Source organism: Cololabis saira, chromosome 11, assembly GCF_033807715.1.
Source record: "Cololabis saira isolate AMF1-May2022 chromosome 11, fColSai1.1, whole genome shotgun sequence".
Lineage (NCBI taxonomy): Eukaryota > Metazoa > Chordata > Actinopteri > Beloniformes > Belonidae > Cololabis > Cololabis saira.
The window spans coordinates 6,250,730-6,276,332 of NC_084597.1; the positions used below are offsets into that span (position 1 = coordinate 6,250,730).

At 39.5% G+C, this 25,603-nt stretch overlaps 1 protein-coding gene across 1 annotated transcript; it reads left to right on the plus strand.

The window, feature by feature from the left end:
• Nucleotides 1-10,829: 10,829 nt before the first annotated feature.
• Nucleotides 10,830-25,354, plus strand: LOC133454907 (major histocompatibility complex class I-related gene protein-like). The gene is made up of 8 exons (XM_061733633.1): nucleotides 10,830-10,956; nucleotides 16,049-16,306; nucleotides 21,162-21,443; nucleotides 23,468-23,782; nucleotides 24,380-24,511; nucleotides 24,719-24,736; nucleotides 24,881-24,939; nucleotides 25,266-25,354. Exons 1-8 carry the CDS (start codon nucleotides 10,905-10,907, stop codon nucleotides 25,320-25,322), a joined length of 1,173 nt encoding a protein of 390 aa, XP_061589617.1. The 5' UTR covers nucleotides 10,830-10,904; the 3' UTR covers nucleotides 25,323-25,354.
• The last annotated feature ends 249 nt before the right edge of the window (nucleotides 25,355-25,603 follow it).

Sequence of the window (25,603 nt, forward strand, 5' to 3'; positions counted from 1 at the left end):
AATAACAATACATTCACTAAGTATTTCAATGTAAAATCAATAGGCTAATAGCATCACAATAAACATAAAATAGGTGGTTATGAATAAACGTAGGCTATTAAAAATGATCAATTCTATATTTATGTTATCTACCATTCTTATTATTATCTATAAAAAACAATGATATTATTCTCTTATGCCTTTAGTCACACAATTACATCAATAATATCAGGGGTGCAGATCCGATGTCAGGATTGGGGGGGGCACCAACGTGATTTTAATTTAAAATTTTTTGCCAATATGCAACTCATACCATGCCATAAATTGGTAAAAGCTCGCCAAAAAATACTGCACAGGGAATCAGTTATTGTTTATTTGTCCTAAACAGCCACCAGTGTGTGTCACTGCTTATATTCGTAAATCATCATTTTAAGGGTTTGGGGCATGTAGTGTCTACTCATCTCAAATTCTTCTCACCATCTTCCTTTTATCCTATGGGACTACTTTATGCACGATCAATTGATATATAGATGAAATATGGAGCCCTAAACAAGTTGTTTAAACTAACTGATCATGTTTTAACACAGTTATGGTGGTAAACAGTTCTAAAAAAAAAAAAAGGACCCATTGCTAAGAGCACAATAAACACAGCACAAGTTTACCCAACATCAAATGATTTACATAAATGTCCATGTTCGTTTTCATCTGTCATTTTCCAGGACTCCCTGGAAGAAGAGATCCTGTATCTTAATAGGCTAACTCTTCTTGTCTGTATAAATCTTCTTATCTGTATCTAGACCAGTACTGGAGTTGAGGGGGGATGAGGGGGGATGAGGGGGGATGGCATCGCCCCTGAAATAAAAACGGTCCAAATCATCCCCCCTGTAAAACTGCCATCCCTCCTTTCCATCCCTTATGTTATTTCATCAATGAATGTGGTTTTTCTGCTATTTCAACATTTAGAGTCATCACCAGAAAAATAACTTATTTGACCATTTTCACCTGTTTCAAGTAGATTTTCACTTGAAATAAGTAGAAAAATCTGCCAGTGGGACAAGATTTATCTTCTTATTACAAGCAAAAAAATCTTGTTCCACTGGCAGATTTTTCTACTTATTTTAAGTGAAAATCTACTTGAAACAGGTGAAAACTGTTTTTCCAGTGATGAGTCTTTTTTTAAGTGTAATAAGATTTTTTTTACTAAAATGAGAAATTTTAACTAGAAATAAGACACATATTCTTGTTAAGATTGTGAGTTTTTGCAGTGATCCATTTTACTTATCCTGTGAAGGACAGAGTCATATTGATAAGTTCAGAAAAGTGTTTTTTATTGTTGTGTTTTGATGTATTTGATGTAAGCCCAGTGGATATTTAAAGCTTACAGAAGGCTGCATTTAACTGCTGCTATGTCATTCCTGCAGTATTTCTGCAGCTGTTTTGGTCAGTGCTATTATTTGTAATATATTATATTATTTGTAATCAGCACAAATTATCTGTCCCCATATGATAAAATCCACCATCCCCCCTGATTTGTTTTTACAACTCGAGTAGCCTACTGACAGAGGTGGACAGAGTACTCGACCCCAGTACTTGAGTAAGTAGTACAAATACTACTGGTCAAAATTTACTCCGTTACAAGTTAAAGTAGCTCAGTCAAAATATTACTCGAGTAAGAGTAGAAAAGTACTTGCTTTTAAAGGTACTTAAGTATCCAAAAGTAAATGCTTTTAAATTTACTTTAAGTAAAAGTAAGAGTAAGAGTAAATTTCTTATTTTCCACATCAGTAAATTACTATATTTTTTCTAAATTAATTTAAGGATGTTTTAACTCTTGTTTCTGAGAATTAACTCTTTGAAACCAGTTGCACTGATGTGCTGCTTTTAGAACCACAATGTTATATAAAACCTGCAGAAACACCAAAAACAAATCAAATGAATGGGATCATAAGAGGACAGCAGATGATGCAGATGATGCAGAGTTTATTAACAATCATGAACTGAAACCAAATGAACTTGCACCATCCAACTAAGTCTGGATCCCCCTCAAAGACCACTGTTTGACAAAAAACTACATCTCTGCTTTCAATAACTCAATGTTGAAGTCACTTAACTTTACAGGAAGGACATGTACCAGTACAATATAGCAATATAGAGCATAACAAACTGTCTCCCAATGTCTGTCTTGGCTGTCTCCCAATATCCGTCTAAAAATAGGATTTTAGGGAAGAAGAAAAAAGAGCAGCCCTGAAAGTAACGAGTACTTTTCAGCCTTCCTAGAAATTTACTCGAGTAAAAGTAAAAATATTTGTCTTGGAAATGTATTCAAGTAAGAGTAATAAGTACCAAAGAAATCTAATACTCAAGTAAAGTACAAATCCTCTGGATATGTACTTAAGTACAGTACTCAAGTAAATTTACTCCGTTACTGTCCACCACTGCCTACTGATCTAGAGTCTAGACAACTCATGGATAATACAACTTGACAATAAATTTATATTCATTCATTTATATAGTCATTCATTTAGAGAAGAGACAACAAAATCATGAAAATGATCAACAAAATGTACCCTTGTTGCCCTAATCTCTGTCCCATTTATCCTCTTTGTTAACATGTGACTACAGCCTGCGCGCTGCCTGGTTGCCGTGGCAACGGTAAACTACAGCTGCTAATCAGCTGGCAGGAAATTAATAACTGTTAGGAGTAAAAATCAATAAAACACAGAAAATATAAACAACAAAACACTCTAAAATTATATCGTACTCATATGTATCAGTTGAGTCAGGCAAACGTTACATCCGACTCCGATTGACAGTTGTAACATTAATTTAACCACAACCAACTCACCGTAACCGGCGAGCTGCTGCAAACTCGTCCCGGTTTAGGAAACCAAACCAGTACAAAAACCGCTGACAGAATACACGTTATAATGCGACAGTACACTAAATAAAAAGCTAACAATATTGACCAACTGTAGTAATGTTTATATAACATTTACCCACCTGAAAGAAGTCGGTTGATCGTCAGTGGCTTTTACTGCAACCAGTGTTAATATATAATAATATATATTATAACGGCCAACTGAAGAATTCAGCGCAGCCACAGCTTTTATACCCCAGCTGGTCTCGAGCCTTTTATACTAAAAAAATAAAATAAGAAATGCTTAACATTGAATCGGGGTGTCTGTAAATATGCAATATAAGAGCTATGTGTATAAAATAACATATTTAAGTGAGCAGGCAATTATATCTATTGTAGCGGCCCGCTTTGCGGAGCCTTTAAGTATATCCTACGTGAAAAATAAAATAAAATTAAAATAAATAAAATTAAAATGAATAAAATTAAAATGAATAAAATAAAAATAAAATACCCTACGTGCCACACTACTACTGCTGTTGTTATTGTTGTTACAGTATGTTTGTTTTATAAAGGGGAGGCATTTTCATAAGCCTTTTTGGCTTCCATCTCTCCTGCACAATGCTTCATTTGACCATTGTTTTTACTGTTTGTTCTGTTTTATGTGCAAATAAACTAAACTAAACTAAACTTTGATTATTACATTACTTTTCATTCAAAGTAAGTTTTTAAAAAGAAATGTAACTTTGTCAGAGAAAGCTAACTGAAAGGGTAAACAGCCTGACATCTAGCAGCATCTTTTGTGCCCCAGTGCCACATGTCTCCATCCTGCTCCTGCAGCATTAGTTTTTCCCCTATTATAATCTAATCATTTTAAAAAAGCATTCTTGTTCCTCTCCTAACTGAGTTGGCACTAGCCTCGCACATCTGTATGACCCGTCAGCGAATAACAGAGAAACATGAGTGACATGACAAATTAAAAGAGAATTTTATTTATTTTGTATTTTTTATTCATTTTCTAGTGTGGGATATTTTATTTTGTTTTAATTGTATTTATTATTATTATTTATTGCTGCTTATTATCTGTAGCGGCTAAGCACAAAACTTAAAGCCACTAAGGGGCTGCATAGACAGGCTAGATTTAATTGACGCGCCTGCTCTACTGAACTTTGTGTCTGATGAAACAAATGACCTTTACGATTCACTTCTTTTGTGATGTTCATTTATTGATCACCTTTTCACCACTACCCAACAAAGTGACAGAGCGGAGCAGAGCAGAGCGGAGCGTAGCGGTCAAAAAACTATATGCTCCTCCGTCTAGCAACACCTGCCAGCTGATTGCAAGCTCTCACCTTTACACCAATTACAAGGAGGAAGTGAGGACACCTACTGGCCCAATTTGGTATCATACAAACACACACCCACATAGAAATGGCTCCTAAAATTATTATTATTATGATTATGATGATTATTATTATTATTATTATTATTATTATTATTATTATTATTATTAACAACTTTCAATTTATCCTGAACCCCTTTGTACTTGTTAATATGATTTCCCTCCCTTATTTATTAATTCAATACAAATTTTTCATTCATTTGTTTATTTTTCTCTCATTCTTTTTTATTTATTTATTCATATATTTAAGTATTGTCTTCCTTTCCCTTTATGCAATCTCAATTAATAACAGGTGTAATTGTTCTATCAATCTGATGTACTTATGTTTCCTTCTGAGTTTGTCATTGACTCAGTGTTAAATAAAGTTTTCAAAACAACCCAGTCTACGTTTGTGGACAATGAAAAGAGAGTGTGGTGCTGATATATATGTATATGTATTGTATTATATATATATATATATATATATATATATATATATATATATATATATATATATATATATATATATATATATATATATATATATATATATATATATATATATATATATATATATATATATATATATATATGGTGCTGAGTCCAGGGAGCAGCTCGGTTCCTGGTGCAGTTCTGGTTCGGGACGGCGGGAGCTGCTCCAGCTGCAGGAACAGAGGAAGGAGTGATGCTGCTCCATCACCGACGCTGAAGCAGCAGCAGCTGAAGCGGTGGGGGCGGGGCTTCTTCATGTGACCCTGATGACGTCGGAAGCGGTGGGGGCGGGGCTTCTTCATGTGACCCTGATCAGAGCGATCGCTCTGACCCTGATGAAGTCTGAAGCGGTGGGGGCGGGGCTTCACTGCTTCATTCAGACCGAGTCAGCTGACTGCTCCGCCTGGAAACTCCAAGCTTTATTTAAATTGAAGCAACAACAAAACAGAGAGATATTATTAGCGGCTACACTCGTCTCCCTCGTACTGGGAGACCAAACAATAAAAGACTAAAACACGGCAAAATCACACATATGAAATACATAAATCCACAGTTAGTGAAGGAAACCTCCAAAAATGTATTCATTTTTTTAATAATCTTTTTATTGGTATTTTTAGGCAGTAACAAAATGGTACAAACACACAGAGGTGGGTAGAGTAGCCAAAATTTGTACTCAAGTAAAAGTACTGTTACTTCAGAATAATATGACTCAAGTAGAAGTAAAGAGTAGTCATCCAAATAATTACTTGAGTAAAAGTAAAAAGGTACTTGGTGAAAAAACTACTCAAGTACTGAGTAACTGTTGAGTAACGTCTGATTTATGTTTTTAACACAACCATTCAAACAGACAAAAGTACAAAATAATCATCTTCAGGCAAATTAAATCAATAAAATAATAAAATAAATTAAAATTAATAAAAAAATAGCTTAAACTAAAATAATCTTAAAGTAAATTAAAGTAATTTAATAAATAATAAAACAAATACAATAACAGAATAAAAAAATTAATTAAGCTCAAGTAGCACAAAATTTCATGCTTTTGTACTTTTCTCTTTTAACCAGGCAGAACTAGAACAACATGAACTCATATAAACTATGCGTGTGTTTGAGTCTGTGTAAATGTGACAAAACATGCAAAAACAATAATTTTTCCCAAAGAATCACCCAGTGATGTCATGAGATTGACGCGTACGTGGATAAAAGGGATAAAAGAAAAGTAACAGCTCAACGTAGCCTAATGTAGCGGAGTAAGAGTAACAGTTTCTTCTTCACAAATCTACTCAAGTAAAAGTAAAAAGTATAGTGATTCAAAACTACTCCTAAAAGTACAACATTTCCCAAAACTTACTCAAGTAAATGTAACGGAGTAAATGTAACTCGTTACTACCCACCTCTGCAAACACAGATATCAAAACCAACCCTATCAAGTATTATTTGCCTGTAGGAACAAAAAAAGGCAACTGAGGCCGCTTGCTGACGCGTCACTCAAAAAAGGGAAAATAAAAGTCCGTTGAATTGGTTCTTAAAGTGATCCAGGTTTATTGTAACAAAAAGATCAAAAGGCAGCAATCAATTATTATAATGCAAAAATAAAATGAATAAACAAACAATGAATATTTGTGTGGCTGAAGCAAAACGGTGACGGTCAACAAAAATCAGCCTAAATGAACACTTTCCTTTGTCTTCCACCCGCCACCACACAATCAAACCAACCAACCAACAAATTAAAGCCACACCTATAAGCCCCAACGTGATGATGACGTAACATAAGTATAATTTCTATAATTTAAACTTATCCATAACTTAAACTTAAAGTACCATTATAATTAAACAAAGCAAAAAAATCATCTCTTCTTTCTGATGATCTTGCTCTGGGAGATCTGTCCGGTGTAGTTTTATCTGGGGTTTCCAGGTGATGTCCTGCAGTTTTCTGCAGAAGAGAAGAAAACAAGTCCAGAATCACATCTTTCCTCTTTTCCACATTCTCTTGGAGATTCTTGTCCAGCCTGCTCACCTCACTCCTGCAGTTGGTCTGTTTACCAACCCAATAGTCTGATTTGAAGGTTTGCAGCATCAGTGCTTGGAAATAAAGAGATAAAGAGAAACATGAATGCATCAATTTAATAGAATATGGAGATGGGTAGAAGTCAGTCTTGCACACATTTAGCTGCTATTTCACCTCTGACATTTTAACAATACTTAAGTAAAGAAAAGAAAAAAACAAAAGAAATGTCAGTGACAGAACTCGTGTCCTTTATGTATAGGACTTGTTTCAGCTGTTTTTTCATTCCCTGTTACGATGTTTCCATCTAGTGGTGACTTCCAGGTACTGCAGCGACTGTAGGACTCATAGCGCCAAATACTGAATGTAACATACATTCAATACAAAACCAAAATACATCTCTGATCTCCTTTTTTCTTTTTTAAACTCAGAGGTGCCAGAAATGACAGGCCAGAAGCCTATAAGCTCGTTTTCTCATCGTTGTATGAGGACACGTGATGAGGGCCTGCCAGGTGAATTGAATTGAATTTGAATTGAATTGAAATCTTTATTTCGAGCATACAGAAAAAAAACAAAAAAACAATTTCACAAAACAAAAAAAGTTTAATCGAAATGTCGAGAAAAAAGTCGAAATTTCGAGAAAAAAGTCAAAATATTGAGAAAAAAGTCTAAATTTCGAGGAAAAACGTCGAAATGTCGAGATTAAAAAGGAAGAAAAAAGAGAAAAAAAGAAGAAAAAGGAAAAAAAGGAAAAAAGAAGAAAAAAAGAGAATAGGGGGGGGGCGCGGGTGTCTTATCAGGGCCGGCTTTGCTGGTCCTGCTTCCTGGCTTCGGCCTCCGCTCCCCCTCCTTCCCCCCCTACACGATTCATACGCACATAGGCAAAGGGCGGGGGGTCCGGGTCGTGGGGGGCATTGTCCCGCGTGGCCCGGCACTCCCCGCCTCACGGTTTTAACAGCAAAATAGACACTGCACATTCAACACTTAATAAATACATTTGACAAGGACACGTAGTTCGGGAGGGGGGGGGTCGGTGTCAAATCGATACTTGGCCCTCCCCCTCCCTGTTTTTATGGCATTAATCACATGCACTCAACACCAGGGGCGGGAGGGGGTCCCACATCACCCGCGTTCCCTCACCGGCCTGGGACAGGTGGGTCGGGTTACCCGGGCCTGGCGGGGCTCGCCGTGCAGCCTGGGGCGCCTTCTGGCGGTGCTGGACTCCTCCGGGGAGGGGGAAACGGTGCGTGATTGTGTGTCTGTGTCGGTGAGAATGCGGTATGGAAGGGTCCTGCCATGGAGGATTTGAGCCTCCATTGGCAGGACAGCAAAACTTAATAATTTATCATTATTATATTATACAAAGATGGTTATTATTATTATTATTATTATTATTATTATTATTATTATTATTATTATTATTATTATTATTATTATGTATAGTATATCATATTATTATTAGTATAGATATCGGATAGGTGAATGGATGAATGAATGGGATGCCTGGGTCTGGGGCCCTCCGTTGTCGGGCCTGCACGTGTGTCGCCTTGTTGGGGGGTTCCCTCTCTCCGGGCCCGTCTCCGGTCCCCCCCGCTGCCTCTGCGGCGGGGCGCCCCTCTGGTCTTGGAGGGCCACTTTGTGGGGGGCGGGTGCGCCTGCCCGCGTCGGCGGCCGGGGCGGCTCTGTCTCTCCGGGCAGGCTGGCCCCCTGCCGGGTGGGGGTCGTTGGCCTGAAGGGTGAGGGCCTCCTGGCCGCGTGTCCGGCCCGGACCGGGTGGCCGGGGATTGCCTGGGTCGCGGTCCGCTGCCGCGGGATCCCTGGCTGCTTCTTCCCGCGCCGTGCGGACCCCCTCGGCCGCTGCTGGGGGGGGGGGGGGGGGCTCGCAGGCGGTGGGTTGCCTCCCTCCTGCTTCTCCCCTCTGTGGGGTCGCCGGTGGCCTGGGTTCCGGGCTCTTCCGTGTCGGCCTCTGGTCTCGCGGGTGGCGGGGTTGCCCCCCCCCCCCCCACTATAGATACACTTCAGACACACACACACACACACACACACACACACACACACACACACACACACACACACACACACACACACACAAACACACACACACATATAGCCACTTAGTCACATGCATATACACAAACATACACAGCCACACAAACATATACATACACACACACACATACGCATGATCATATACATACACACACACACACATAGACATACACACTGGCTTGTTCACCTGCATGCTGGCTCTCTAGTTTTTGGGGTTAGGTAGCGGTAGCGGTAGCTTAGCTCAGACTGCAATCAGATCTCAAGATTTAAGTCGATTGCTGTTGTTGTTTTGGTTGGCTCCGTGCCGGTTTCGTGTTTTGTTTGTGGTTTTTTGTTGCAGATTTCCAGTACGTGTTTCCATGTGTTCCTGCTTCCTGGATTGGCAGTGGATGTCGTCACCCCCGCCCCCCCCCCCCCACAAAAAAAAAAAAATTAAAAAAAAATTACTGGGTTTGTATGTGTATGTTTATGTATGTGTACGCATATGTATGCGTATATATATGTATATATAGTAAATATAGTAATAATGCACATGTGTATGCTTTTGGTTTCTACCATCATGGTATCAATCATTAATATGTGTGCAGACAAGGGAGAAAAAAAAAAAAAAAAAAAAAAAAAAGATGTGTTTACCAGAAATATATAATAACGACCTGTCAACCTCTTACAAACTACAACTAGGTGCTCAGAATCTCAGAAATGTTGTGGACATTCTTATGTATGTAATTCCTATAATAGAGAATACATTAAAACACAAAAGGGAATTAAATTACATTCATTTATTTGACATATTTTCAGTTTATTTACATATTGATTTCGTTCAAGTTAAACATTTACAATAAATGAATGAATTATTTTATTTTCGTGTCCAGACATTTAAATGACCCATCCCTCATTGGATTACACAGACACATTAATTACATCAAAATATAACATTCCGGTGTTATAAACCACCTACTTCCAGCTACAAATAATAATAATGATAATAAGCAGCAATAAATAATAATAATAAATAAAATTATAACAAAATAAAATAAAATATCCCACACTAGAAAATGAATAAAAAATACAAAAAAATAAATAAAATTCTCTTTTAATTTGTCATGTCACTCATGTTTCTCTGTTATTCGCTGACGGGTCATACAGATGTGCGAGGCTAGTGCCAACTCAGTTAGGAGAGGAAAAAGAATGCTTTTTTAAAATGATTAGATTATAATAGGGGAAAAACTAATGCTGGAGGAGCAGGATGGAGATGTTTGGCACTGGGGCACAAAAGATGCTGCTAGATGTCAGGCTGTTTACCCTTTCACTTAGCTTTCTCTGACAACGTTACATTTCTTTTTAAAAACTTACTTTGAATGAAAAGTAATATGTATATAATAATCAAAGTTTAGTTTAGTTTATTTGCACATAAAACAGAACCTGTATAAACAGTAAAAACAATGGTCAAATTAAGCATTGTGCAGGAGAGATGGAAGCCAAAAAGGCTTATGAAAATGCCTCCCCTTTATAAAACAAACATAACAATAACAACAGCAGTAGTAGTGTGGCACATAGGGGATTTTATTTTAATTGTATTCATTTTAATTTTATTTATTTTAATTTTATTTTTCACATAGGATAAAGGCTCCGAAAAGCAGGCTGCTACAATAGATAATTGCCTGCTCACTTAAATATGTTATTTTATACACATCTTATATTGCATATTTACAGACACCCCGATTCAATTTTAAGCATTTCTTTTTTTTTTTTTTTTTAGTATAAAAGGCTCGAGACCAGCTGGGGTATAAAAGCTGTGGCTGCGCTGAATTCTTCAGTTGAATTCTTCAGTTGGCCGTTATAATATATATTATTATATATTAACACTGAGACCAGTAAAAGACACTGATCGGGCCACACAGAGAAAATCTTAAGTTTGGCTCTTTTAAGTTGTTCGACGAACAATAGACAACGCAGCAACTCTTTGGCATTAATGTGGAGTTGCTTTGTTTTCACCGGAAAGGGGGGGCCTTTTTAGTGACGTATGGGTTAAGTTAACTTCCTTGTGTTTCTGCTGAACAGGAGGCAGAACATCGCCCTTTCCCCCTTTTTGGAAAGCGGGACAATTTACAATCTTATGTCCACTTGAACGGGATTCTGGAGTCGCAATGATTGGACTTCTGTTTCTGCTTCTGAGCGGAATTGATCCCACAGTGGGAGGTGAGTTAAAATGTTGTTTTAGAAGAATATAAAAACCAGGAAGAGGACACACAGCGCTCGGGGTTTTTTTTTCTCTTCCTGTTTCTTCACCACAAGACGCGATCTTTTAAGGCGTTTTTAGATTAGATCCCGCTATTATGAACGAGTGTTTAATGTGCGTTGGGTAATATAAACGTATTGTGTGGCGGACACACATGGACACATGGACCTTGCTAGAGAGAAGGAAGCGTGGTCACATGTGTTTGGTTGCTTAGCAACGCGTGTTTGTTCCTGTTCCTGTTGTCATCTGTCAGTTCTGTTGTCAGTTGGATTCCGCTGTCTTGAAATAAAGTCCTGTTTTATCAACCTCTGGAGTCGAGCCTCATCCTGCCACAATATGTTTAGTTTAGTTTAGTTTATTTAAGGATCCCCATTAGAAGCACACAAATGTGCCTCTAGTCTTCCTGGGGTCCTGAACATAAAAATACAGTGCAGTGCAGTCATACAGTAAAAAAAACAAAAAACAAAAAAAAAACAATCACACAGGCTGCACAGACCTAAAATGATAAAAACATAAATTTGAGAATAATACTGATAAACAATGAAGTAAATACAGACAAATTAAAAATATATAATATATAAATATATTAAAAATATAACGCATATTATTTCTGACCTTGTGCCTGAAGGCAAATTGAGGGGGTAGTTTTGTATACATAACACGAGGTCATCTGTGGGCGTGTAGAATGAGGATACGCCCTCAGACAGGTGTAGTTTTCATAACAAGGATGGATGCACACCGGGATGATGGCTTTTTGGCCGGTTTTTACTTCTTGCAAAGCCTCGGATTTTTATGTTCATTTGTTCAAACATGGATCATCCTTTGTGGTTCTGGACACATGTCGGTTTATGGTGACCTCAGCTCTGAGGATGAGTAGCTTTGGATTTCCTCATGTCCCCAGTATATGCGATGTCTTGCAGCTGTTGTTACTCTCATCAGCTGTTTCCTCATTTTATAAAATAATAATTATAAATGTAATAAACAACAACTTCCCCCTGATGGGCTGTACTGAGGTTATGTGATAATCAAACCCCTCCCACCACCCGCCACCGGGCAAGGGGGCGTCTTCCAATAAAAGGGGCTTAAAATGCAAACATCTGTTATATGTGAACATTTTCCATGAGTATTTTACAAACTTTGTATTAACAAGGGTATAATCAAATAAATAAGACATCAGTTTACTTACAATGATCAAGAGCAATTAAAGGAACCAGCAACACATAATTATGTCCCTTTCCATTTAAGTTGAGTACTTCTAAAGGGTATTTGTTGTTAATTATTGTTACACATTAAAAAGCTTTTGTGAAGCAGAATTGAAATCCCAGGTCAGAAACTTAAACTACTTAATGTAGACTGAATAGAAATGCAGTTTACTGAATTTAAGTGAATATTCTAGAAAAATTCTATTAATTCCAAAAGTCATTCAAACAGATAAATATGAAGGCTTAGGCCCAATCCCAATACTCCCCCTACTTTCTTTCACTAGCGCTTCTTTTCTTCACTACCCCTAAAAAAGAAGGGACAGATTTTAGGGCATTTGAGATCTTCCCAGGGGCCTGTTCCAATACTCCCACTACTCCTACTTTCAGCACCAACCCTAAAATCCGGAAGCTGAGAGTCAAAAGCTTTTTTAATTTCAGCTGTAGCGCTGTTAATATGCCACTTTATTAAGTTTGAATATTTTTTAAAGCGTAGAAGTAACCGTTAAGATCCCCAACCTGTGCTCAGTTTATCCAAATAACGCCTGTTGAGAAATTTGATCTGATGTTTTCGGCGATGATGAGACCGGGGCGCAGCAGCAGCAGCAGCTGTTACCATGGTAACAGCAGCAGCAGCAGCTCACGTACAGACGTGATCGCCAGGTCGACCTGCGCCGTCGTCCCGGGGAGAAACCTGCAGCTCTGTGGAGAATTACCGCTGGCCGAAATAAATCCTTTAGGAAGATAAATGTTGGTTTAATATATGAAATCTAACAGTTGTAGCTACGCCCGCCGGCTCCGGAGCTGATTTATGGTTCTGCGTTAAATCGACGCAGAGTCTACGACGTAGGGTACGGCGTACGTTGCGCATCGCCGCGTAACCTAAGCCGTAGGCTCTGCTTTGGTGTAACGCAGAACAGGGCTACAAAGAGGGAGGTGGATGAGGTGTTTCATACTAAGGGCAAACCAAGAGCTGGTGAAAGATTTTTAAATGAAAATGTTGGATATAGATAAATGTTTCAGACAGTATGAACAAATTTAATGTTAGATTTCATTGAACTATTTTTTGGATTGGCTACCTTAAGATACAGGTTAGATTAGAGCTCTAAAATTGAAATAGATGCTCAATAAACTCAGATAAAACTTTTTTGGTTTAATGTACTTTATTCCTGTTACAGAAAACACCCCACCACGTTTTCTCTCGATTAACGACTAAAACCTTGTTATATAAAGTCTATGACTTAAATGAGTACATTTTTATGTTCGGTTTCCTTTAACCTCAGCAGGTAAATTTCATATAGCAGTGACGTCGAAGCTCAAATCATTTCTCATTCGTTCCCCTCCTTGTTTGTTCCACTTTCGTGCTGTAACTCTCTCTCTGACGATTAGAATCGTTTATTCTCTTGATTGTGAATAATTCAATTTGAATCTGAATTGATTTAGGCCTATTTGAATAATTGCTTTCAAAATGTGAATCTGAATATACTAATTTGAATCTGAATCTACTGGTTTAAATGTGTATCACGATAAAATCTAAACTGTATTTCATTCCTTAATTCATACTCACTTTTCAGTTTCACGTCTCTTTTTTAAAATTCAAATTTCTGTGTCACACATCCAGACCCTCGGGTCAGGCAAAACTAACCGAACGAGGATTGGTCGATTTTACGCACTTTCTTTTTTTTTAATTGAAAGACAAAATGCAAACAGCACAATCCAACCGCCAGGGGGGAGACACACACTCAGCGGTGGAAAATCAGGACACAATGAACTACAGAAATACATTAAAAAGAGCACACAAAGTTAAAGGTATAGTCTGTGATCGTATTCAAAAACATTTATTGTTATACTTGGTGAAATGGTCCTTGCATCCTGAGAGTACGCAGGGAATAATGTGTTCAGAAAAAGGAAAGGAAAAAATCCGACCTCTCTGAGAGCTTTAATCCTATAAAAACTCTAACCAATCTGTTATTTGCACTCCGAATGAAACGGATTGGTCAGAGGACCAGAGGAATGGCAGGGGGGAAAGAACCAATCAGATCCCTTCATTTTAAGTCCTGCCCACGCCCCCCTCTGTCCCATGCGCGTACTCTGCTTCCAGCCCCCGTGTCCACTTCCCACGGGTCCTCCTCGGCTCACAGTGTCCCAGTGAACCCCCCCCCCCCCTCCCCTCTGCCACGGAGCCCCAGTATGTAGTTATTTCCAGAGCGGCTCGGTCCCCGCTGTGTGGGTGAGCAGGGAGCAGAGCCGTCGGCTGGGGGGGTCGCCCCGCCGTGACCGTCTCCCGCAGTGGCTGGATGTCGCGGCTCTGATCGGCTAGTTATTCCCAGAGCGGGTCGGTCCCCGCTGTGTGGGTGAGAGCGGGGAGACGCAGCGGGGTCTGCAGGGTCTGGACACGAGCAGCTGCACTGAAGCGCCGCAGCAGCTCCGGCTCGGAACCAGTATGGGGGTCCGTGGGGATGGAGGCGTCTCACTCCCCGCGACTGCGTAGAGCGCCGATGCGGGTGGCGGTGCGCTGCGGTGCCGTGCAGGCTTTGTTGCCACGGCTACGTCGTAGGGCTACGCCGTAGCCTACGGCGTAGGGTACGCGGTGACGCGCACCATTCTGCGTTGGTGTAACGTGGAACCATAAATCAGCCTTCAGTGTGTGATCTCTCTGCTGTTCTGAACTTTTCTGTTGTGCTCATTTTGCTGGGACGTCGGGTCCCTCCGCCGAGACACAACTTTTGCGGTATGCGTTCATTGTTGTGTCTAAAAAGGATGCGCAGTTTCAGTGTGGACAGAGAGCGTCGATGTCACGCAGCTCGACGTGATAGTCGGACGCTCTCATGCAGTTACAGGCTGTAAATGGATCTTAAGCCTGAATTACGGTTCTGCGTTGTGGCTCAAGGAAGGACCATGCATCTTCTGAAGGTGTCTGAACAGCTTCAGGTGCTTGGAAGATCTGAAACCATAAACAGAAATAAATGTATTACGGTACTAATAGAGCTCCGTAACACGGAGTAACACCGGAGCTAAGCTAAATACTTAGCCCATGCAAAGATCATACTTGTAAACAAATATAAATAATGGCGGAAGCTCTGGCCGGCGGAGTTGGTTGTGGGCGTGGTTTCAGCAGCGGAAGAGATCCGGCGAAGATTGAGGTCATTTTTAAGGCTCACCATGAAAAATCAATTGGCTGTAACTCAGCAATACATTATTTAATGTGGTCGAAAACGTATGTGCACGATTGTAGACTGAGCCTGAAGACATTTATGGTGGAATATTCAGGATCGGTTTTCGCGCCACCTGTTGGCACCAGGAATTGTCATGTCTTCTAGTATGCATCCGTGCTCCAAGCGAGATGAGCGGATGTTAAATCAATAAATGTGATATTTCATGGTTTGCATTAATGGGCGTGGCAAGATGGCTCAACAGCGCCCCCTAGAAAACTTTTCTCTGCCATAACTTTTGAATGGTTTGACATAAAGACTCGTGGGTGGTGTCATCGGACTCGGTATTGAGTTCTTGACCTTCATTGGCCTGAATTAGCCCCGCCCCTTCTTCTGATTGGTCAATATTTGATAGTTCCTATTTTCTGCCATAACTTTTGAATGGTTTGACATAGGAAGTCGTGGGTGGTGTAATTTCTGATATGTTTATGGGGGGCGGTGGCCATGAGTGCGAGGGCCCGTTCATCGCTGCTTACAGCTTTAATTATATTTGTTTTCAATTGTTAGTTCTAAATATATTATTGAACCCATCTACTGTACCTGTTTGAGATCATGTCTGAAAATAAATAGCATTATTTAACAATTTATGAAGATGAAATTCTAAAAAAAAGCAAAACCTCAACATTACTCTCTTCTTGCAGTGACTCACTCTCTGAAGTATTTCTTAACTGGATCATCTGGAATCACAAACTTCCCAGAGTTTGTGGCTGTTGGATTAGTAGATGATGTTCAGATGGTTCACTATGACGGCAACACCAGGAAGGCAGAACCTAAACAGGACTGGATGAGCAGGATAGATGATCCACAGTGGCAAAGGGAAACTGTGGGCTTTGAAGATACCCAGAAGAAATTCAAGGACAGTCTTGAATCTTTGCAGCAGCGCTTCAACCAAACTGGAGGTTAGTTTGTGTTTCTTTGTTTTATTGGAAATGTGTGTTTTTTATTGTTGTACAACAAAGGGAGTACTGGTTCAGTTATTAGAGAGTTATTAAAAATGGTCTTACAATAGTTATTAATAATGAAGATGACTTATCAAAATTAATTCACAAAATATATAAATCAAAATGGGATACCACCAGACTTATCAGGAAATAATAACTAAACAGCAAAATCACCCTGGGAGAGGGCTTGCGAGAAAAGAGAGCTTAGGAGAAAAGAGAGAGAGGGGGAGCCTGGTCTTTATAGCCTGGGCTGAAATAAATTGGCTGGGGACCCTCGGGTCAATGCCCAATGAGATTTCTATTCCTAATCACCAAATGTAAATGAAAAAGCCTGCTGAGGCCTTGAGCCATTTTGGAGCTTCCTGTGTTTCAAACTATGCGGCATGATCAGGATCCACCTGAAAAAAGGACACAAACACTTCATCTGGTAGCAACTAAAAGAAAAAGTCTATGAAGCGCTAGTAAAGATGCTGCTCAGCAGTTAAACAGTAAATCCTCACTAAAACAGCGTGTTCTACAACTGAAAACAGAACTTGTTGTTCACCTCTTCCAGACTGGATGAAATAATAGGGAGGTTGTGGTTGGTCTGCTCATACAGAGTCCAGTCTCTGTGCAGCAGCTTCTCTCAACTCAACTCAACTTAACTCAACTCAACTTTATTTATAAAGCGCTTTAAAACTATGGAGCTAGAACAGTCTCATAATTCACAAATGCACAGGACAAGTTTTACAAATGCACAGACCGATTTGCAAATACACACACCGTTTCACACGTGCACAGAACAATTCACAAGTGCGTAGGACAAGATTTACAAATGTATTTTTGATGCACACACAAATATAACCTGATTTACAAATGTTTTTTTGTCTGTGAGCTGCGCTGGATTTGTGTGTGACTTTTGAGACTCCCCTGATGTGACTAGATCCACAAATACGTTTTTTTTAACACGGAAGGATCTGCAACCAATCAGATGTCTTCCTTTGTTCAATCCAATCATAAGAGCGCACCCACGTGGGGGACGCAGAGCAGTGGATAAAACACGACTTACTCTAAACCAATCAGATTAAAGGGGCGGATACACCTGCTGTTTGAACTGCGTTAGCGCTGTTCACTTAGAAAAGTGATTAATATTTGGAGTTGGTGGAGTAAAGATAAATAAACAGCAACAGGAGATAAAATATAAATAAACAGGATGGAGAGGAGATCACTGTTCTGATTTTCTTGTGATCTTGGTAAGGAAAACAGCGCGATCAGAGATGGTTTGTCGGGCTGTTCAACCAGAGCCGTCAGGAGAGCTCTTAGTCCTGCCGATGCAGCAACTGATGAGAAACAGCAGAGATATTTCTGTATTTGAACTACAGGTGTCTTTCAGGAGAACGAGCCTGTTGACGGGGGTGAATATTGCTGCAGGTCGTGTTCTGGCTCTGGCCGCGAGTGGCGCTGGTCCCGGTCAGACACCAGCTGACCACAGTGACCAGACGTGGAGGTCAGAAACAAGCAGCTGTTATCCTCACATTTATGATGTGACATCGCCACCACACAGAGACAAACATGTGTCAAAACAGCGGTGGCAGATCAACACAGTCCCGGTGCAGATAGAGATCATGGGAAGATGCAGCCGCGATGATGCTGGTCGGGGTTTAGTCCACCGATCATCAAACATCTGAGCTGGATACAGACGTTCTTCGGTTATAAGTCGACTGATACCGACTTTACTCCAGATATTTCGGTAAATTAATCTCCTGACATGCGCTGCTGCTCCACCTGGCCGCTGCAGCTCGTCCCCGTCAGACAGCGCAGCAGCTCTCTGCTGCGTCTGTCTGGTTCTGAGCTGAATCAGCGGGACAATCCCAAGTAACACGTCGTGAAACCAAACGGAGCAAATATATAAAAATCTCCGCTGTTTCTCATCATCAGTTGCTGCATTGGCAGGACTTGGAGTTCAGTCTCCCGACGGCTCTGGTTGAACAGCCCCAGAAAATCAGAACAATGATCTCCTCTCCATCCTGTTTATTTATATTTTATCTCCTGTAGCTGTTTATTTATCTTTACTCCACCAACTCGAAATATTAATCACTTTTCTAAGCGAACAGCGCTATCGTAGCTCAAACAGCAGGTGTATCCGCCCCTTTAATGTGATTGGTTTACGAGTAAATCGTGTTTTATCCACTGCTCTGCGTCCCCCACGTGGGTGCGCTCTTATGATTGGATGAAACAAAGGAAGACATCTGATTGGTTGCAGATCCTTCCGTGTTAAAAAAAACCTATTTGTGGATCTAGTCACATCAGGGGAGTCTCAAAACTCACACAAATCCAGCGCAGCTCACAGACAAAAAAACATTTGTAAATCAGGTTATATTTGTGTGTGCATCAAAAATACATTTGTATATCTTGTCCTACGCACGTGTGAATTGTCCTGTGCATGTGTGAAACTGTGTGTGTATTTGCAAATCGGTCTCTGCATTTGTAAAACTTGTTAAAATGTTGTTAAAATCTACTTGTTGCTTTTTACAAGAAAAAATACATTTAGATTTTTATTTTCAGTGTCAGGTGTTGTCATGGATGTTATGTTTCTTGTTATTTAAAACAATAAAATTCAACCTAAAATTCTTATCACATAATCAATAATGTCATTGATCATCTGCTGCCTTCAGTTCATGAATGTAGAAGAATACAGATGAGATCCTGAAATACGGCTGTTAATAAAATAGTAAAACTGGATTATATGAACTTTATCGTGTTACGTATCGGTTCGGTGTTTGGAACCCCAGAATGCAGAGACGGAGACAAAGTCAGTTTTAACGTGTTTATTGGTAAAACACTGTGTTTCCAAAAACGGAGAACGAGGCAGGTGAAGATGGCGGAGGACAGGGCTGAGCACGGGTAGACGCTGAAGCACACGCAGATTGATCAGGCACGGCAAAGAGGCACCCCGGTATCAGCACAAAATCCCAGGAATTGTTAGGAGTGAAGACTGAACAAAAAGTCACAGGAAACTGATGCCACTACCATACCAGTTGTGACCGAATAATCTGCCACAGGTGTGGTGTCTTGGCCAGGCTTTATAGATTGTCTGGGATGACAAACCAGGTGTGCCTCGTTGAGCATGCTACCACGCCCTCCGCTGCACATGCTGCCAGGGAGAGAAAGGGGTCGATCACTGTCGTCAGAAACACATCACGTTTAAGCAATAATCAATAATTTAATCAAGCAATATTCAAGCAACTTAGATAATCAAATATCTTTTAAGCAAAAAGTCTGATTTGTTTTTCTGAAATGTGGTGATTACCAACTTTTTAGTGTTTTCTAACATTATTAAAGCATTTTAATGATCAATAGGACAGTACTGATGATCAACAGGTGAAATTTACATATATATATATATATATATATATATATATATATATATATATATATATATATATATATATATATGTCACAGACACAGGACGATATGAAGTTGAAATACAATTAAAATCCAAATCCAGCTCTATGAATGTAAAGTTATTGTAATGTAATGTTAAAAATGTGTTAGTTTATACCATTCCCAACATATCTATGCATCTCTCTCTAAATAATGATATCCCTAACTTATTGATACTTATTATTAATAAACTTTATTTAACATATCAAAAGTACAAAATTCCTTTGAGGAAACATTTGTTTGCAACTGAAACATAACAAGTTCACAACACACAAGCAAATAAGTATACCTATACATTTTTTCCAAGATAATCTTCTAAGATTAAATTAAAAAATAAAAAATAAAATAAAATAATCACAAAATAAAATAATCACAGGGGTTGACATTTCAACAAAAGTGTTTAAGCGTAGCAAGATTGTAACTTAAAGAGCAAGAGACTTTAACATGCTTTCACATAAATCATTTATAGACTGATTTTCTTTTGATAGTACCTTTATAGATGTTATATAATTTTTTATTTCGTTTTTAAAACATACTATGGATGGTATGGAGCCCCTCTGGTGACATTTGAAAAAAATAAAATAATGCGTGGCCACGCATTAATATCTCGTGGCCACAAGATAATTAATGCGTGGCCACGCATTATTTTATTTTTTTCAAATGTCACCAGAGGGGCTCCGTAGGATGGTTTGCTGTTTTTCCATTTATTTTTATGTATATAGTTTGTCCAACTATATCCAACTATATACGTGTTGCTGTATTTTGCTTTCCAAGATGGCCGCGATGTTGGACGCGACTGCGCATGTGTGACTCAAATAGGGTAGCGAGTAGCGACACACATCAGGTAGCGACAGCATCCACACATCTCCAGCCTCCATGTTGGTCTTGTAAGGAATCTTCTAGAAAACCCTCAGGACAGTTGAGAAGATGAAGTTTGTTAAACACAAAGTTTCAGATGTTTAATACTGGACCAGACCAAGTTCAATTCACTTCAATTTTATTTATGTGGCGTCTATTACAACAGAAGTTGTCTCTAGGATCTTTCCAGAGACCCAGAACATGACCCCCGAGCAATCATTACATAAACATACCATAAACAATGGCAGGTAAAAAGTCCCCTAGTGGGAGATAAACCTTAAACAGTGGCAAGAAAAACTCCCCTTTAGCGGGGAAGAAACCTTGAGCAGGACCTGCATCATAAGGGGGGACCCTCCTGCCGGAGGCCAGCTGTCTGCTGGTCTGAGCTGCACTCAGGATCTCAGCATCTTCTCTCTAAAACACACTTCAGTCGTACCAGAGGTTGTAGGTTGTGTGTTTTAGTGTCAACGTCACTGAATCTCTGTGTTCAGATGTCAGTGTTTCACTGCAGACTTTGTTTCTGTTTCTCAGGTGTTCACATTCTCCAGAACATGTATGGATGTGAGTGGGACGATGAAACTGGAGACGTTAAAGGTTATTATCAGTTTGGTTATGATGGAGAAGACTTTATAGCTCTGGACCCCGAGAAGATGGACTCATGGATCGCTGCAAACCAAGAGGCTTTTAAAACCAAAATGAAGTGGGATCATGACAGAGATTCTACGCTATATAAGAAGAAATACTTGACCCAAATTTGTCCTGAGTGGGTGAAGAAGTATGTGAACTATGGGAGGAGCTCTCTGATGAGAACAGGTAGTCACATGACCCGACAGTTTTAATAAATACAATCTTTATATGACTCGGTTTAATATTATTGTGATATTGTTTCTCCTTATGAACACTTTATTCTGTCCTATTTTATTAGCGAGAGGAAGAAAATAGAAGCATCCGACAAATGTTCAGCTCAAAACGCAGCGTCTCGCGTCGCTGCGGCCAGTTAGGACAGTCCAATAGAAAATAAAGCAATGGAATTGATTTTGTCGCTGACGCTCGCTCGCATCGCATGCATGACACGGTGTTAAGGATGATTTATGGTTCCGGGTTACACCAACACAGAGCCTACGGCGCAGGGTACGCCGTGAGCTCCGCCGTACACTACGGCGTAGGGCAGGGGTTACCAATCTTGGTCCTCAAGGGCCGGTGTCCTGCATGTTTTAGTGTTTTCTCTGCTTTAACACACCTGATTCTAATTAATCATCGTCATCAGCTTGTCATCGAGGTCTGCACAATTCTGTTCACGACACAGTCATTTTTATCACAGTGCAATGAAGCAGGGAAACATGTAAAACATGTAGGACACCGGCCCTCGAGGACCAGGATTGGTGAGCCCTGGCCGTAGGGTCGGCGTCGATTTAATGCAGAACCATAATTCAGGCTTAACTCCGCCGGCCGGAGCTTCCGCCATTTCTTTCATAGCGGTGTATGGCGTCATTCAGGCAGCCAATCAGCACAGTGCCTCATTATCATAGCCCCGCCCACTCAGAATCCTGCATAGATAATGAGGTTAGAGAATGAGATGATAAAGACATGGTTTAGAGGCTGAATTTCTCATTTATTTAGCAAAAACAATCAAACGCTTGTTTTTAAGACATTCAAGGCCTGTTTAAAATAGGTATTAGATGCCATAATAGGTCTCCTTTAATCAGAGGTGGACAGAGTACTCGACCCCAGTACTTGAGTAAGAGTACAAATACTACTGGTCAAAATTTACTCCGTTACAAGTAAAAGTAGCTCAGTCAAAATATTACTCGAGTAAGAGTAGAAAAGTACTTGCTTTTAAAGGTACTTAAGTATCCAAAAGTAAATGCTTTTAAATTTACTTTAAGTAAAAGTAAGAGTAAGAGTAAGAGTAAATTTCTTATTTTCCACATCAGTAAATTACTATATTTTTTTATTTTAATTTAATTTTAATTTAATTTAATTTTTTTTATTTTGTCTGTGGTTTGTCTGTGCCCTCGTTTTTTACTCGGTCGAACTCAAACATTGGGTTAAGATACGGCCAAGGATTTTGTGAAAGTCCCTGCTCCGAGTCCGGCTCATTATCAGACTCAGACGACTCAGCGGAGTGTCTTTCTTCTCCTGACGCAGACGTAGCCATTGTTGCGGCTCTGTCTTGACTTGTTGACTCTGTCTTGACTTGTTGCAGCTCTGTCTTGACTTGTTGCAGTTCTGTCTTGACTTGTTGCAGCTCTGTCTTGACTTGTTGCAGCTCTGTCTTGACTTGTTGCGGCTCTGTCTTGACTTGTTGCAGCTCTGTCTTGACTTGTTGCAGCTCTGTCTTGACTTGTTGCAGCTCTGTCTTGACTTGTTGCAGCTCTGTCTTGACTTGTTGCGGCTCTGTCTTGACTTGTTGCAGTTATGTCTTGACTTGTTGCAGTTATGTCTTGACAAACGCAGGCTACTTTGGCGGTATCGTTTTGAGGAGGCTTGACGTATTTCCGCTTTACGTACATCCCAGTGGAGAGTATGCACTGTGATAGGTCTCCTCCTTTGACAAAAACAGCTTGTGTCCAATAGGATTTTAGGGAAGAAGAAAAAAGAGCAGACCTGAAAGTAACGAGTACTTTTCAGCCTTCCTAGAAATTTACTCGAGTAAAAGTAAAAATATTTGTCTTGGAAATGTATTCAAGTAAGAATAAGTACCAAAGAAATCTAATACTCAAGTAAAGTACAAATCCTCTGGATATGTACTTAAGTACAGTACTCAAGTAAATTTACTCCGTTACTGTCCACCGCTGCCTTTAATACAGACAGTATAAACTGTGTTTCCTCTGCAGAGCATCCTTCAGTGTCTCTCCTCCAGAAAACATCCTCCTCTCCAGTCAGCTGCCACGCTACAGGTTTCTACCCCAACAGAACCAAGATGTTCTGGAGGAAGGATGGAGAGGAGATCCATGAAGGTGTGGACAAAGGAGAGATCCTCCCCAACAACGACGGGACCTTCCAGATGACTGTTGACCTCAGACTTCCATCAAACTCATCCGAGGACTGGACGAAGTACGAATGTCTGTTTCAGCTGTCTGGAGACAACGACGACATCGCCAAACTGGACCCAGGACTGATCCGGTCCAATGAACAAAAGAACTATGAACGTAAGACTGAAATCTGAAGGGATGAAGGTCATTATAATATTGATAGGTTATACATTTATATATGCATTTTTTATATTCATTTTATCTTCATTTATTACATTATTTTGAGTAAAACATCAAGATCCAGTTTAACTTCACAGCAGCACATAAACCCCCAAATGTGAATCAGGTTTCCACAAAAGTAAATTAATTCTCAGGATTTAAAGATAAACCTTTTATAGGTCTTTAAAACAATAGTTGTTTAGTCGTCATTATTAGTTTGTTATTTCTGTTTACTTACCTTTAACTTACATAAATCAGTGTAATCAGTAACTTACAGGTTTATTTAATTAGATTTTTATGTGAATTTAAGTTATTTTAGAGAGGAATTCACAAGTTTGTAAAAGATCACCAGAGAAAGAGAAGTCCGAACAAAACTGAACAAGTTCACGTTCTCAGTAAATATGTTTAAATAAAGTCATAAAATACATGTTAATGGTATAAAAACATGCAAGGACCGTAAATAGGCTTACGTTTTGTTTTTTTCAGTTTAGTTCATGAATGTTTGTTTAATAATCAGGTTATTTACCGGTATCTGTTTTTTTTTTTTTTCAACAGCGAAACCAAACAACATGAATCTTCCCTTCGTTGTTACTCTGGTTCTGGTTGTTCTCGCTGCCGTCATTGTCATTGTGGTTGTCGGACTCAGAGTCACTCTTTACAAAAAGAAAGTTCTTCCTTGTAAAAATGGTGAGAAATGATTTTATCCTGTCTTCAGTATTTTGATTTTAGGCTTTTATATTTTTATCAATGCAACAGAAACAAAGTAATCAACCAGCCAGGAAAATATTTTTTCCAAACAAGTGTAAAAACAGAAATATGAATGTTTCATGATTTAAAGGAGAAGTCCCAGTTTTTAACTAACATGTAACAATGTGTCATTTCTTTTTATTTCAGACAAACGTTCCTTATCTAGTAAGTAAAACGTTTTTCTTTCTTCATCCTCCTTTGTGTTTTTGTCCTGAAGAATTTTTCAGGATTATTTCCTGCAGCTGAAGATGTTTGTTTTGGATTCAGATCAGATCAGGATGTTAATTAACTTTATTTTTCATCTTACAGTTGACAGTCAAGACAGCAACAAGAAGATGCTTCCAAATGACGAACAAAAACCTGAGACAGTGAGTTGATGATTCATTGTTAAACGTCTGTGAATCTTTGTTTGTGTAGAAGAAGCTTGTTGATAGTTTGTCATAAAATGAGCGAAGCTAATCAGTAAAATATTGATTGAGATTATTTAGAAGAAAAACGATTATTTCAGAAACTCTACATTCGTATGAATCAAATAACCAAATAACCTTCCAGTTAAATACTTTAACATAAGTGAGATTTTAATCATTCACATTATCATTTTCCTAAAAATCAGCTTGTTTGTTGGAGCTTCCTGAATGTTTACTGGACGTCTGTGTTTTCAGTTTCATGTCAGATTTCTTCTTTTTCTCTTCAGGTTCACCTTTGTTTTGAAGAAGAAACTGCATCAGTATGTTCTCCTCTGAAAATGTAATGAATTAGTTAGCTGTTCATTTCTATTCTTAACCAAAGGGCCGCGGCCCAACGTTGGGCTGCGAGCGCCACCTAGTGGGCGCAAAAAAAATTCAGTTTTCTAAGTGTGGGCGGCGAGGGCCGCGGGACTGCATAGCGACTCCCGACCAAATGAGGAGAAGACACTGAGCTAGCTGAGGCGGGCCGGAAAGCCGGAGGAACCGCCCGGCTGAGCAGGAGCAGACGCGTCCCCGCAGAGCGGCAGCGGGCTCCGTCATTACTGCTGAAGGATGGTAGATGCGT

What these genes read in the sequence shown, in the direction of transcription:
- LOC133454907 (XM_061733633.1), top strand. Translation starts at nt 10,905, where the DNA reads ATGATTGGACTTCTGTTTCTGCTTCTGAGCGGAATTGATCCCACAGTG. An exon ending in GAGCTCTCTGATGAGAACAG is followed by an intron (nt 21,444 to 23,467) that starts GTAGTCACATGA and finishes TTTCCTCTGCAG; the next exon opens with AGCATCCTTCAGTGTCTCTC. An exon ending in TGAACAAAAGAACTATGAAC is followed by an intron (nt 23,783 to 24,379) that starts GTAAGACTGAAA and finishes TTTTTTCAACAG; the next exon opens with CGAAACCAAACAACATGAAT.